Source organism: Ovis canadensis, chromosome 9 (assembly GCF_042477335.2).
Source record: "Ovis canadensis isolate MfBH-ARS-UI-01 breed Bighorn chromosome 9, ARS-UI_OviCan_v2, whole genome shotgun sequence".
Taxonomy (NCBI): Eukaryota; Metazoa; Chordata; class Mammalia; order Artiodactyla; family Bovidae; genus Ovis; species Ovis canadensis.
The window spans coordinates 85,679,972-85,695,839 of record NC_091253.1 but is presented as its reverse complement, the minus strand read 5'-3'; the positions used below and the strand labels follow the sequence as shown (position 1 = coordinate 85,695,839).

The 15,868-nt window shown below is 48.2% G+C and overlaps 1 protein-coding gene across 50 annotated transcripts in view; it reads right to left on the bottom strand.

Annotated features, from left to right (window-relative positions):
- Nucleotides 1-2,755: 2,755 nt before the first annotated feature.
- The window catches only part of NCALD (neurocalcin delta), a 478,889-nt gene continuing 465,776 nt past the window's right edge, over nt 2,756-15,868 (bottom strand). For all 50 annotated transcript variants that reach the window (XM_069600434.1, XM_069600472.1, XM_069600435.1 and 47 more), the window contains 2 exons: nt 8,602-8,707; nt 2,756-5,376 (listed from right to left, as the gene is read on the bottom strand). In XM_069600434.1, the coding sequence (XP_069456535.1) occupies nt 5,279-5,376; nt 8,602-8,707 (204 nt within the window). In that variant the 3' untranslated portion in view covers nt 2,756-5,278. The remainder of the gene's footprint in view (nt 5,377-8,601; nt 8,708-15,868) is intronic.

Genomic DNA, 15,868 nt, shown 5'->3' with positions numbered 1-15,868 from the left:
TTGGGGCTCTTTGTCTGATTGGGAAGAAGCCTCTGTGTGCCCTGGGAAGGTTCTGGGCTCCAACACAGCAGGCATTTCCGGTTGCCCCATTGTGCCTCCACCCCAAGGTTGAGAAGAGGCTGAAGATGTCACCACGCCTCCAGTGTGACCACAACAGGCCACAGGACAGCTGTCCTTTCAGTTCCTGGGGTAGGGAGCAGGCTCTGTCCGTCGCTTGTCTTCCTCACTCCCCACTTAAATTACCACAAGAACCTTTCATGTCCTTTAATTCATCGTCACCCACCTTTTCACAGATGCTAAAACCACGTGGCTGAAACACCAAGCTCATCACAACAGTCTTTTGCCCTGGAACCCACCGCCTCGCTAGCATCCGCCAGCTCAAATCCCAGTATTTCTCGGCATTTCCTCAGTGGCCACCCACCCACTGCTTCAACTGTCCTCCATGATCTCCCAAGAGCCTCTCTGTTCCAAACAAGTAGCGGCTTCTGTGTCTTCCACATCTCACCTTTTATGTCCACAGCTTTCAAATCTTGGCTAAACATCCACCTTGGGAAAGCTTTCTCTGACCAACTTCAACCCTGTTGGCATCCTTGGCAGCCTCCACACCTGGACCACTGGGCATTAAAGAGGAGGCTGGGAGAAGCGCTTGTTGAGGAGGCTTCTGGAGGGATCATGGGTCAGAAATGGGCAGGCCCCTTTGCCGTGATCTGTGTTCCCCAGTATCAGTAGGAGGTCTCTGAATGTGCTCCCCCCACCTCCACCCCTGCCCGAGAACGTCCTGCCGGGCATTCGCTAGCCTCGCCTCCTCTCCTGAGGCAGTTCTCCCTGGACTCCTGGCAGCTCTGGTCCTGCTGTGAACGCAGCTCCCCACATGTGGCACCCCACCCCCACCTCCCTGTCCTGGGACTCTGGGTGGGCGACGATGGCCAACTGTCAGGCCCCAGGGTCCAGGACTGGCTCTTGCTCTCATCTTCATCTCTACACCAACTCAGCTCAGTTACCATGGGCCAGCCACTGTGCCTGGCGCTGGGGACGGAGAGGCAGGTTAGATGCAGTCCATCCTCAGAGGCCGGGATGTGCCTGGCATCATCAGTGCCAGGATAGCGGTTCACTTTCAGAGAGGCAGGGCTTGGCAGTCACCCCAGTCCCAGGGCATACAAGCCCCTCTTACCCTTAGACTTCCACAACGTGATGAGAGGTCACCAAACTCTAACCTCGGTTTGGGAAGGTTGCCCACTCAAGTGTCTGCACCCCTGTGTCTGAGGATCGATGGCATCTTAGCAGCCAGGGCAGCAAGTGCCCAGGACCTAGACACATAGTCATCATTCAAGTGTAGAGAAATCTGAAATGCATATATCATTGGTTAGATACGAAATAGATCATTGGCTCTTGGCGTGGACATCTTTTCACTCTACAGTAATCTTTCTATTGTAGGTGGGTTTGACTGATACTCTGCTGCCTTGGCAAATACAATATTCTCTCGTTTCTTCATCCACCTGAAAAACCAGAATACTTCAGGAGAATGCAGGCATATGCCTGACAAAGACGAGAGGCTTGTTGAAGCATCTCCATTTTTCCTAAAGAAAGCAGTCGTGATTTCCCCTTACCTTGACTGAGAACACACGGACTCCTTCTTCCCTGGCCAGTGGCTCCCTCCCCACACCTGAACTAGACTGACAGGGAGTCCAGGGTTGGGTTGGGGTGTTGGAACAGTACCCTCAAGATAGGCGTTTCAGGCCTGAACATTTGCTGGAAATTAACCAGTTAACCTCTAACAGGTGTGCGAGTGAAGACTCCTCATCAGGTTGGAGGGTCCCAGCCACCTGCTCACCATCACTGCCATGAATGACATGGTGTTCCTCATGCTCACGCGGTCCTCATAGGCATCAGGACCACTGTGGAACCATAAAGAGAAACTGAGGTACAAAAGGACTCTCCTCCAGGCCAACTCACTCCAGCATGAAGTCTGGTCGGCCGATGAGACGCCTACTATAGCTGACTTTCAGTCTCTTTTTCCTACATTCATGACCCCTGTGCTGGAGGCACAGCCAGTGACAGCAATAACAGACACCGTGATTGGAATTGGCTTTGAGGCTGTGGGCTCTGTATCATGTCATCTTTTCTATCAACTCTTCTCCAGACAGAGAGGTCCGGGGGTTGGGGGGGAGGATGCTAATTTCCCACTGAAGAGGAAGGTGCCTCCGTTTCTCCGTCCATTGCACCTAACCTTGAGACTAGAGTTTACAGCTCCAGTCAGTTGTGAGGAAGAAGAGGTAAGAAGAGAGTGAAGGCCATGAGTGGAGGGAAGTAAAGACGCCCACATGTAGCCCTAGGATGCACTTGGACAATGCTGTAGGCCCACAGACCCTCTCATCCTCTTTCACAAACCCTGCTTCCTTGTGCTTCCAGGGCTGAAACCGTACCCAGAAGGAGGCCAGCACAGCATCCGGACCCTCACTCAGGCACAGATTCAGCTGGAGCAGTTTAGGCACAGAAAGCTCAGGTCCCAGACAATCATATTAAACAATCAACATGCTCGAATGCCAAGCTAGAGAGACCCAAAGTCAACTGATGCGGGACCCACTCCATAGGAAAGGATTCATAAATATATCGATATACATAGATATAGATATATATTATTAAATTCCCCTGTGGAAAGTGTCCCTGGGGTGTATCAATGTGATGGGACTGCACCCTCAGCATCCCTTCCCCATCCTAAACAAGGGTATGAATAGTCGACCAGTCTGTATCATCCTTCAAGTCGTAAACCACTTTATTCCAGTCCCTTGAACATCACAGGCTGAGCTGCTTTCAGACAAAACAGACTCCATTTCCAGAGGTCCCTCAACACAGCAGTGACAATGAACAGCCCAGCTCAGGAGTGACATAAGCGTTTAGGCATTCAGCCTTTGGGTGCTGCTGAGTCCCTTGGCCACACAGTGCATTGGATCAGACATACAAAGGCCTGCCTAGGAAGGAGAAAAATGAGAAAAACAACCCTCAGAAAAACACAGTCAGGGTCAGTGGCAGGCCAGGACAAGGACTACTTTCCAACCAGCCCGGGCATATCAGCATTCATCAGCCCTGTGTCTGTTCTGTTTTTTAACAGCTGGAGATGTGCTCCCCTGCTTTTTACCCCAGCTCTAGGCTCTAATGAGCAGTGTGAGTCCGGCTCAGTAAGATGTCATGACTTAGGATGGAGTCCTAATGGGCTTGCCCCGACATTAACCAACTCTACCATTAAGGAAAACTAAAGGAGGAATTAGGTCTTCAGTCAAGATCAGGAGAAAGTGGGATGCAGCTCACGAACATCACCTGTAGAATGCTAGGTCCCCATGCCACTGTGCATGCCACTAGGTGAATTCCCTAGTTTTCAAAACCAGATTTTACCACTTGGCCAATGGAGGAACTCCGAAAGTCTCAAGGTGTAAAACCACTGTTAGAAAAAGCTGACACTCAGAGCAAGAGGATTATTTTACTAAGTCCAGGTCTCAAAATTTCACCTAGCAAAGTTCGTTCGTTTTGGTCAACAACACAAATGCAGATTTTTACTATCAGTTTAAATGGAACTGAGTAATACCCAGGAATCTGGAGGGTAGAACAGGCTCAGCATCGTTTCCCTTCGAAGTTTATCTTTGTGTGGTTCATGGTCTGTAGACGTAGCTGGGCTGCAGCCCAGGGAACCTGTCTGCCTTCTCCTGGGGCAAGATCTCCTCATCTACACCCTTGAGTGCATGGCTTCCACTTGCCTACTGCTTGTGAAAATGTGACTTACCTGAGACCAGCGCCTTGGACTCCTACCTTTCAACACAAAGGTCATCAGACCAAACAGCAACTCAAATTTGTGTTGTCACTTCTGGAAACAGAAATCTGCTTTCAGAGAACACAATGATGGAAAATATTTTTTGGATTCTTTATAGTGGGCCTTGGAAATCAGATACAGTGGCTTATGCCTTCTTCAAGATGAACCAGATGACTGCCTAACCTCTGACTCTCTTAAGGGTCACTGGGAGCATGGAAAAGTCAACATTCCAGCTATGGCTTCCTAACTATACATGTGGATTAAAGCATCAGGAAACCCCCAGAATTTATGCTATTTGGGGTGAGGGAGGGTGGGAAAATCTACAGAACATCACCTGCTCAGAAAAGCAGCACACCTCCAATCCAGTACTACAGCAGTGGGCTGCTTGGCTGGTGGGCAAACACACATCTCTAGATAAGAACCTTCTGGCGCTCCTCTTGACACATTCCACTCAAACCTGCCCCACTTCTGGTCCCTTGGCAGTACACTGGAAAAGCACTCAAAATTAAGCTCGGGCCCTGGTCTGGTTACTTTGTACTTTTCTGGAGTATATAAAATATACCTGCTGATGGGTGCATTTGTGCAAAGACAGATATGACTTTATAATAAGACATAGACATTCATTACAGCTGGCTGACTTTACAATAAGCTACAGAAAACAGTCTTCTGTAATAAGATTGTATTAGTGCTCACTAAACATGCATTTAAACAAGGCAAAACAATTTGGTCTGCAATACCCAATATTTTATATACAGCAATCTTTTTTTTTTTTTTTAAACCACAATAGGCAACAAGATGGGTCTGGTTTTGGAATATGTTACCATTTGCATTTAATTTCCAAAGAAACTCAGCTCAACTAGTGTAAACCTGGCAAGAAATAGCTGAGCCATCTTTTTCTTCTTCTCTATGAATTTACCTTGAAATGTTCACAGCTTAGAAACTACAGCCTATTTGGGAAGAGGGTGGGGTGGGCCTCTGGGGGGGATCCCCCAGGTCCCTTTAAGAGTCTGGCCCCAGAGGATTCCTGGTCCCTGGGGAATCCAGGAAGTGGTGCCACCACCCCTAGGGCATGTATGACTCCAGACCCAGGTGGCAAGTTTTGTTTTTCCAACAGGCCCCTCAAGTTTGCAACAGAATCACTTGACTGGATTGTTTTCCCTTCCCTCACCTCCCCGAATCTTCATTAGAACACAGACTTTCGAATCAAAGGAAAAATAATAATAATAATGAAGATGAAAAATCGTCAGAACAACAAACACCAAAGTCTGTGCACGACAGCGCTGTCCATGCTTCCACAAGCGCGGGGGTCTAGACATTCCCACGAAGCATCCACGACAGAGAAGCTGAAGGCGGCACGGAAGGAGGCGCATCCGACCACAGGGGGAACAGCATCACTGTCAATATCTTTTGGCCAAAGGGGAAAAAAAAAAAAATCCAAAGGGAACACAGGCAGCTCTACAGTTGGTGGCGCCGGGCTCAGAACTGGCCGGCGCTGCTCGGGTCACACTGCAGGAGGCGCACAATGGACGGGTCGCTCTTGGCCCCTCGGATGAACTCTTCCAGGGAGAGTTTCCCTGAAAAGCAAGAGGACCGGTGAGTGTTGGCCGACGGCAGCCTGATGAACCGGGTTTTCCCGATGCATCTCCAGGGCGGCGGCAGCGCACCCTTTCCCCGGGTCTCACACCAGCCGTGAGCCCCACCTTCTGTCTTTCGGAGCTGAGAGGCACCCCACCCCCGCCCCGGGGGCCGTGGGTCGTTCAGCATTGCACAGCCCAGCACGCGGCTTACTGAGAGCTCACCGTGTGCCCGGCCCTGGCTCTGGAAGCCGGTGGGGTGGGTGGGTGCTGGGTGCCCCCAACGTGATCCCTGCCCTCGTGGCCCTTCCAGCTACAGGCCACCGCAGGGCCTCAGCGTCCATGGAAGAGATGGCGCTAGCGCCTTTCAGAGAGTGAGCTGGGTTCCTGCTGCACATCCCACGGGGTACTACTGGGCCCTCAGGGCTCCTTCGGGTCATCTGGGTACACCTAGGTTGGCCTGTGAGCAGAGGGGTCTGAAGAGACACGTGGGGTGAGGGCCACTTCTTTTGGACAAGGTGTGAAGAGGGCTGCCCTTCCCACCCGCGGTGAGGGAATTCTAAAACAGAGAGAGGACTCCTCAGTCTGGACTCTTTCCTCTTACCCCGATGGGCTGCGGGAGGGAGACTGGCTGGCTGAGATTCCACTCCTATTCCAGGTCCTTTTCCTTTCTACCTAGGCTAGAGTATGTATTAAGTTTCCTTCCAGAAGTTTCCTCAGTCATACTGCCAGTGGGGAGGCAAAGCTTCTCTCCATTTCTGGGGGTGGGAGGTGGGGGCAGAGCGAAGCCTATATTCAGCGAAGTCTTGCTTCCTCCAGTAACCTGCGAGCTTCAGAAATGGCTTCGGAGCTAACTTCCTGGGGACCCAGACTTTTCAAGTTACAGGCTGGGTGGTAGATGCAAAGAACTTCTTCAGGAGGAATCTAACCACCGGAGACTCTAGATGAGGCCTCTGCTCCGGGCTCCAGCCTTTGGGTCTAAAAGCCCAGGGCGGAAGCACCAAGTCTCCTGGTTGGGCCGAATCTGACCCCCTGCAGACTTAAACCCCTCCCTTAAACCCCTCCCTGTATGGCTCTGGGGCTTCCCTCATAGCTCAGCTGGGAAAGTATCCACCTGCAATGAAGGAGATGAGGTAAGCTGGAGAAGGGATAGGCAACCCACTCCAGTATTCTTGAGCTTCCCTTGTGGCTCAGCTAGTAAACAATCTGCCCACAGCGCGGGAGACCTGGGTTCAGTCCCTGGGTTGGGAAGATCCCCTGGAGAAGGAAAAGACTACCCACTCCAGTATTCTGGCCTGGAGAATTCCATGGACTATACAGTCTATGGGGTCGCACAGAGTTGGACACGACTGAGCGACTTTCACTGTATGGCTCTAACTTCTCCTCCCCATCTTTTTCTTAATCAAGGCTTGCCATTAGGAAAACACAGGGCTTTTAGCAATAAGATGCATTTGAGTAATGCAGACCCTGTTGGGGCTCTGTGAGCCCACTGTGGCCAAGTCCCCTAGCAGAAGCTCTCACTTCTGGCAGGGAGGGTTTGATCCTGCATGTCTGGATCTTCTCCCATCCTTCACCTCTACTCTAAAGAGGAGGCCAGGTTACAGGCAGGACACAAGCCCCCTGTGCTCCCTTGGAACATTAGGAAAATGTGCAGTTTAATGTCAGGGCCTTTACTCTTCTATTAAAAGAATCCTGTTTGTTTAGTCTTTGCAAGACAAACTATTAGCTGTGAATCAAGGCACACAAAGAAACAGGATGTAATGGCACCTTTGTGAAGGAACAAGCAAACAAACAGATTAGCTTGTACCCTGCAAACCCAGATTCTCACGCCACTGGTGCCCCAGAGGGCACAGGTATAGAAATTGAGGCTTGCTCTGACACAAAGCCTTCATCAGGGCTATATGAGTAACTTAGCTCATATATTTGATAAGAATTGCTGGGATGCCCAGCAGAACAGGCAAGCTGGAAATAACAGCAGGAGCCAGAGATGACTCAGGGCTTTTTATGGGCCAGGGTCTGTGTCAACTCAGGTATTACATCTAACTAGGGTTGTCAGCGGAGAAGGCAATGGCAGCCCACTCCAGTACTCTTGCCTGGAAAATCCCATGGACGGAGGAGCCTGGTAGGCTGCAGTCCATGGGGTCGCTAAGAGTCAGACACAACTGAGTGACTTCACTTTCACTTTTCACTTTCATGCATTGGAGAAGGAAATGGCAACCCACTCCAGTGTTCTTGCCTGGAGAATCCCAGGGACGGGGGAGCCTGGTGGGCTGCCGTTTATGGGGTCACACAGAGTCAGACATGACTAAAGCGACTTAGCAGCAGCAGCAACAGGGTTGTCAGAGGGGCATCCCTGGTGGTTCAGATGGTAAAGAATCTGCCTGCAATGCAGGAGACCTGGGTTCAATCTCTGGGTCGGGAAGATTCTCTGAAGACGGGAATGGCTACCCACTCCAGTATTCTTGCCTGGAGAAATCCATGGACAGAGGAGGCTGGCAGGCTACCATCCATGAGGCTGCAGTTAGTCGGACACAGCTAAGCAATTAACACACATACACACACACACAGGGCTGCCAGATTTGGCAAATAAAATACATGATGCCCAGTTAGCCTTCAATTTCAAATAAACAATAATTTTTTAGTATGTTTCAAATATTGCATAGGGCATACTTATACTAAAAAAATCATTTGTTATATATCCAAAAATCAAATTCAAGTGTACCTCTTTATTCTATCTGGCAATCCAGCATCTAAAGGTCCACTGTTTTCGAGTCTGAAATCCATCTTTCCTTTCATTTTAGTTTGCTTTGTACCCCCTTGCTGGGTTTGAATTGTGGGTGGCTCTCTTGGGGTGAAATCTGCTGGCCTAACCCCTTAAAAGCTGAGGGGCCCCACTTGGTTCTGGGAAACCCTACACTTTGGAGCATGTGCAGGAAACCCCCTGGGCAGGCTAGGAGGAAGCTTCCAGGGTCTGAGTGGATACCAAGCCCCTCCCCTTTCTGATTAGCTAGCCTGCAGGATCCAGCCTACTGCGAACCGCTCGGGTCCTCCTCTGTCCTCTTATTGCAGGGAGCATGCAACAAGAGCCACTTTCACCAAGGACCCTGAGCCAGATCCTGTGGCCAATAAATTGTCCTCGAGTGGCATTTCCATGCCTGGGTGATCTAGACCCTCCAGCAGTCCCCACTCTGAGCAAAACCAAGCAAAGTAGCCGTGGCCTCCTACCATCTCGATTGGTGTCCATCTGGCGGAAGATCTTTTCTGTCCGCTTCTCTGGGGTCGACTCGTCTTCAGGCATTTTCATTACGGAGGAAACCATCTTATAGATCGCCTGGGGACAAGAAGCAACAAGGTGGGGAGACGGAAACACGGTTTGGTTTTGCACCCAACGGCCCTATTATTAAACCTCCCAAAGGCAGGGGGAAGGGAGTGCCTTCCCTTCACACAGAGAGCAGGCTCTGTTCTTGCTTCTTGCTTGTTGTGGAAATCAGGCGTGAGAGCAGCCAGACCAGCAGAGCGTGTCCAGGGGTAAGGACCTTCAGGACCGACAGCTGACCGGAAGATCCACTAACGCACCCCCTAGTCCATGTCTCTAATCTCATTGTGCATATGAACCCCCTGGGAATCTTGTGAGAAGGAGAAGCTGACTGAGTAGGGTGGGTTGAGAAATGCGGGTCATAAGATTCTATATTTCTAACAGGGATCCCGTGTGATGCTGTTGCTAATTTTGGGGTTCCCACTCTCAGGCTGTAGATGACATTTCTCGGGCCAGACAGACAGGTCAGGGTCTACTCCCTGGGTCCCTGGAGGATGATAAACACTGTAAGGGCCTGCCCTCCTCCAGACATTACCAATCCATCCCAATGCCCTCTCCACTTGTGTGTGGCAGTCGTCTTGCATCCCTTGTCAGCACACTGTCAGTTATCCCCCAGGATGGGAACCATCTGCCACTTGAGCACTGGATGAAATAAACTGCACAATAAAAGTAAAGAAGGCTGGATCTTAATGAAGGCTGAGCCCTGAAGAATTGATGCTTTCGAATTGTGGTGCTGGAGAAGACTCTTGAGAGTTCCTTGGACTATAAGGAGACCAAAACAGGCAATCCTAAAGGAGACTAACCCTGAATATTCACTGGATGATCTAATGCTGAAGCTGAAGAGTCAATACTTTGGCCACCTGTTAAGAAGAGCTGACTCATTGGAAATGACCCTGTTGCTGGGAAAGATTGAAGGCAAGGGGAGAAAGGGATGACAGAGGATGAGATGGTTGGATGGCATCACCAACTCAATGGACATGAGTTTGTGCAAGCTCCAGGAGATAGTGAAGGACAGGGAAGCCTGGTGGGCTGCAGTTCATGGGGTTGTGAAGAGCCAGATACAACTTAGCAACTGAACAAGTGTATAATCTCTGCTTGAGATAAACTGAGTATGTCTGAAATCTGATGATCAAAAGAGTTTTTGACTGAAACCCTGAAAAACTGAAGAGGTTTTTGAGCAGTACTGAAACTATCTCCCCTAAAACCTGTGGACCCCACACCCCAACCCCAGATGCTCAGGGCCTGGAAGACCTCAGCTATCAGATGTTTTTATTTTGGAAGAATAATGTAAAGTCATTGTTTTTATCCCCAGACCATGGTTTTTGCTACTCAGATTCACTTTGGGAACTTTGGCCCTGGGAAGGAGTTTAAGAAAAAGTGGAATTTCCCAGAGGGTGGAGGGTGGGGTAGAAATCTGGAAAGTTCTGGAACTTTGGATGCAGAGGGAGGAGAAAAAGGAAGGCAGCTGAGGGAAAGTAGTCTCCAAAGGGGAAATGTGGAAACAAAAAGGATGGTAGAAAGAGATAAAGGCTAAGCTCTGCTGCTTTACAGTCTTGTTCAGATCAACCTGCCTGAAGTTCCTAAAATAGTCTGGAGAAATGGAGATAAATATTACAATCTCAGTTGCTAAAACAGGAATGAAAATGGACTCAGCCAGTGTGCTGACTCTTGGGCTGATCCCACCCCACAGGGACCCCTTAGGCCAGGCTCCCCTAGTCTGACTTGAACCCACCCAGAGCCCTTGCTGAACTGAAGGGCTGCCTCCACAGTGACTCTGGGAGGAAGGGCAAGCTGGAAGTTGTGGCTCTGCCTGGGGGTAAGCAAGCTGGGCCACAGACAGCTATCCCAAGAAGCACTCACTGAAGTGCGCTCCACAGGCAAGAGGCAAATCTCACTCTGTCTTCCTCATGGTCCCCTCGAGCTATCCCCTCCAGCCCGGGACTACCCTGCCATCTGTGCTGAGATTATAGAGCCACCTGCCAAGCTGGTGGGGACATCTGCATCCTTGGGGGAATTAGAAAAGGCCATATTACTACTACTACTACTACTGCTAAGTCGCTTCAGTCGTGTCCGACTCTGTGCGACCCCATAGACGGCAGCCCACCAGGCTCCCCCGTCCCTGGGATTCTCCAGGCAAGAACACTGGAGTGGGTTGCCATTTCCTTCTCCAGTTTTCCTTTAAAACTGGAGTAAGTTACAGTGAGACTTTTTTTTTTTAACAAATGGGAAAACAGAGATGCTGAGCTTTCAGGTCCACATGAATATTTAGTAACAAAAGCAGATAGCAGGAGACTCTCCATACCACCTACGTCCTGAGGTCTAGCGCCTCTCCTCGGCTTTCTTTGCTCCCACGTGGAAGCTTTTCTGTAACTCTTGACCCAAAGAGTATCTGGTGGCACAAACGGATGAACATGCACACACACACACACCTCACCTGGATTTCAGACTTACGCAATCTGAAATATTTTGTGAATTCATAAGCCCAGGTATCTTTTAGAACAACAACAAAATAGTATCTATTTGTCAGTATCTCATTAGATCCCAGGTACACCCATTTAAAGGTGTAAGAACTCCACAACATTTCAGGAGTTATAGAGGTCATGAGGGAGGGGCATAAGTATTAAGTTTAGTTTTAGCTATTTGCTGTTGTTGTTCAGTTGCTCAGTCGTGTCTAGCTCTTTGCGACCCCATGAACTGCAGCATGCCAGGCTTCCCTATACTTCACTATCTCTCAAACTCCTATCCATTGAGTCAATTATGCCATCCAACCATTTCCTCCTCTGTTGCCCCCTTCTCCTCCTGCCCCCAATTTTCCCCAGCATCAGGGTCTTTCCCAATGAGTCAACTTTTCGCTTCAGGTGGCCAAAGTATAGGAGCTTCAGCTTCACCATCAGTCCTTCCAGTGAGTATTAATAGAAGCCTTAAGGATGTTGTGTAATCAACCTTCTTTGGGGCTGAGCTGTTCCTTCCCCTGGTCTTTTTGGGCCTCAGTAAGGTCCCATAGTAGCAAGGATAACCCACTGGTTTGGAATACTCCTTGGAGCTCTCAGCCTATAAGACTTGAGGCTCATGAAATTCTCCTTCTTGGGATCCTGAAGGGACGTCAATGATATGATAATCTAGAGATCATTCTCTTAATACTCTGGTTGAATAAGTGAATGAAGGACCAAGCCAACAGATGACTGTGTGTTTGAAGTAAAGGTTCTTGTACCCAACAGAAAATCTTCAATAGTTTAGTCTTTGGCTGTCAGTCTAAAGGAGTAGGGCTGGGGCCAAGAAATGAGGATGGGTTAGTACGAGAAAGAACCCATAAGCAAACAAGAATTACAATGTCTGAGTGTACGGAGGGGCTGAAGAGGAAGAGAGAGCACCTTTAAGAGGCTCACATTTCTAAATAGCTCTTTCGTTGCATTCAAACTAGATTTCCCCCCCCTTTTTTTGTATGTGCACCAACTCACAGAAAAGGATGAATAAATTATTCAGAATACCAGGTCTATGAACATGGGTGTACTAGGGCAGGGAGCAAAGAGACAGGGTGACAAGTCCCAGGGGTCTTAAGAGTGAGTGGGTGGGTGACATCCCTGCGACACCTCAGCGGGGTTAGGGTTAGTGTTCTTGCATGGTCTCCGTAAGTCAGCACTGACTGTGTTGCATCTAGGACTCCACAGAGCAGGGGGAGAAAAAGCCCAGACAGCACTTGAAACAAATCGTGTCGTATTAGCTCCAGTTTCTGTACATCCCCCCAACCCCGCCAATTTAATGGGATTAAATCATGAAGAGGCCAGGCTATTTCCCTACTTTATTTTTAGCAATGTCAGTGAGAGGCCCAGCAGGGACATCCTGTTTTCAATTAAACTTGAAGAGCCCTATTCTTGTCTGTGTGTAAATACAAAGCTATGAGACACCCAGGAGTCCAGCTCTGGCTTGACCCTAGGCAGACCCAGGACAGCACCACCTGTGGCCGGGGGTCTTACCAGCTTCCTCATGGCCTAGGATTTTTTTTTGTTTTTCTTTATCCCTCTGAATGAACCACCTCTCAGAATGTTGCAAAGGAAGGCCTCAAGTCTGAACTGATAAAGGTTGTGGGATTAACTGAGGGCAGGCACAATTCCAAGAGCTAAAGTTCACTCTTCCCTCTGAAGGAAACCAGGCTGACTTTTCATCAGAAGACATAGGGTTTTCTAACAGGACACCCAAGCCCCACAACAACCCACCAAGGGCAAAAGAAGTTAAGTGGCATAGGGCAGTTTCTAGGTTATCGGTAAAGAAGAGCACCCTCCTTAGAAAGACACTGCATAGCAGGAAAGGAGGGTAGAAAGAGGCCAGGAGGATCTTTCTTGTAAATGCTCTTAAAATGGTATCAATATCTATGTATCAGCACTTTCTTGTTTAGAGCTAGAAGAATACAAGAAAGTCAGTAAATCCATAATGTTTACCAAAGTGCTCCCTGCCTTTCACAGACAGGGAGGGCTAGGGGAAAATAAGGGCCCTACCCCTTCTTTCCAGCAAAGCAGCTCCGTTCTTATATTAGTTTTCTCAGAAGATTTCATTAATACTTGAAACTCATTACTACCCAGTCCCCCTGCCACCACTCGTTTGTTTGTTTCTTGGTAAATAGCCCTACCATCCACTATCTGTAATCAACTCAAAGGCATCTTTAATACCTCTCTACCATCTGTCTCCACACGCAGGTGGTCAATTAGCCCTATCAAATCTGCTTCCGTAATATTTTTCTTAATTTATCATTCTTGCCCATTCCTCCCTCCACTGTCTTGTTTCAAGTCAATGGTGGTACCCCTCATTTTTAGATCTGGGCAATTACTATTTGTTTCAGTCTTATATGAAGCACTCTGCAAAGGCTGCTTCAAACAACCCCTTCCAAAGATCCCATTTCCTCTCCTAAAAAGGCATTCTGGAGCTGCCGTGCTTTAGGACTTCACATTTTGGGGGGTGATCCTGAGTTTGTTTCTGGAATGTTTGATTGTGAGGTACCACTGCAATGTCTTAGTGGAGAGAGATGTCCATTAACAGCTGGACAGAGTAGAGGTGAAGGCCTGGAAGTACTCTGTTTCTTCATCCATAAAATGGGGCTAAGAAGGTTATCATGAGGATTAAATAAGATAATACACAGGTACCAGGTGGACCAATGTCCTGCAAAAATTCATGTTCACTCAAAACCTGTAAATGTGACTTTATTTGGAAGTAGGGTCTTTGTAGAAATAATCAAGTTAAAATGAGAGTCTACTGGATTAGGGTGGGCCCCAATCCAATGATGTATCCTTATAGGAAGAAGAAATTTATACACAGATACACAGAGAAAATGTTATGTGATGATAGAGAAACAAATCCCCAAACACCAAGGATCGCCAGCTACTGCCAGAAGCTAGGAGAGAGGCATGGAGCAGATCCCCCGCCAGCCCCGCCAGGAGTCTCTGGAAGGAACCAACCTTGCCCACACCTTGATGTTGGACTTCTGGCCTCCGGAACTATGATAGGATAAATGTTTTGTTGTTTGAAACTGCCTAGTTTATGGTAATTTGTTACAGTAACCCCAGGAAACAGCATGAAAAATACTTAACCCAATGCTTGGCCCATAACAAGCACTGAGAAGATGAGATGTCCCAGAAGGAAAAAAAAAAGGAAAAGAGGGCTAAGGCTGGAACTCTGCTTGGGAATATCTTTGTTTAGGGGACAGGAGAAGGAAGAGTCCACAGAGGAGACCTGGACAGCACAGCCCAGAGGGGGCCTTTGGTTAGTAGGCATTCGTTTGTCTTGCCAGATGTATAGCTTCAACTCTTAAACTATAATGTGGCTTGCCATGGTATGATTAATGCCCGCATGAGGAAGGGATAAGCCAAATATAACTGATAAACAAACACTAAGGTTAGTTCTTAGAGAAAGTCACTAGCCTGGACAAATGCTTTAAAGAATTTTCTTTCCTGCAGAAAATGAAGTTGAATTTAGTGTAACATCTGTGGTCCACACTTGTAATTGAGTATTAGGCCAGAGTTTGGTGCTGAATCCCCAAGGGCCATGTCAAGATGGACTAGAAGCTCTCACTACCACCCTTACTTCCTTTTTTTTTTTCACAATCAGAAAAGAACAGTGTTTCAGGTCTTCAAGGCACATATTACAAATGACTTGGTGTCTACGACACAAATTTAGAAAGATCTTTGGGAGAAAAAAACCACTCAGGAAGTGGTTCTAGAAAAAAACGTAACCGAATCTTTCTGGCCCTGATTTAGATATGTTGTGACACAAATACGCACGATCTGGTTTGCCTGAACTGGTCACAGTTGGTGCTCTTGAGACTAGGTCAGATTAATTTGTGAGTCTGTTTGGTGTTTGGGGACAGCAACCCTTTGTATGACCAACACCACAATCTCCCTTCCTCTTCATCTCATTGCTGCATAGAAACATGTAACTTACTCTGATGAGTGCATCAGGAAAAAAAATCCCCATGTTGAGAAATAAACAAAGCAGTGCACTCTTCCTAGACTGCCAGCATAAGCCCACTTCCTTCCTTTCGTTTTCATCCATTCAAAAGATGTGGAGCTGTAGACTAGGGTGTTATGAAGCTCACTCGCCTCCATGAAAAGAGCCAATCAACCTTGAATCACAACTAGGAGGCAGAGTCTGATCCTAAGACAACACGCATTTGAACACCAAGTAGTGTAAAGCCATCATTACCATCCAAGGAATGAATATGCTAACTAGAAATTATTCCAACCTGGTCATTAAAGTGAGTTCCCCGAGAACTGCTAAGGGTAACATTGTGTTAGCCTCTATATTCCTCTGGGAAAGCCTCTAGTTGGAACTTGAGAATGAATCCAGACTCTGTGCCCCAATAGTCTGAATGTATGAGGTGCACCCATGAACTCAGGGCAACAGCTGAGATTTGGGGAATTCCTGGTGCCAACCACACTGTCTCCTGGAATGGTAGCTCTTTCTGTTACTTAAATCCCATAAGCATCAGAGCAGCCCAGAAGTTTTGGTTTCTTCCCAGCTGGGCTCATGTTTGGTGAGAAAGACAACAGCTGAAGCAGCCTAGGTGCTCCTAAAGCTATCTGTACAAGCACATCTCTTCTGTGGGTTCCACCCTTGTTTGTGAACATACAAACCCAACTTGCATGTTGGGTTTGTGAACATACATTTTATGATGAGGTAAACTTACCA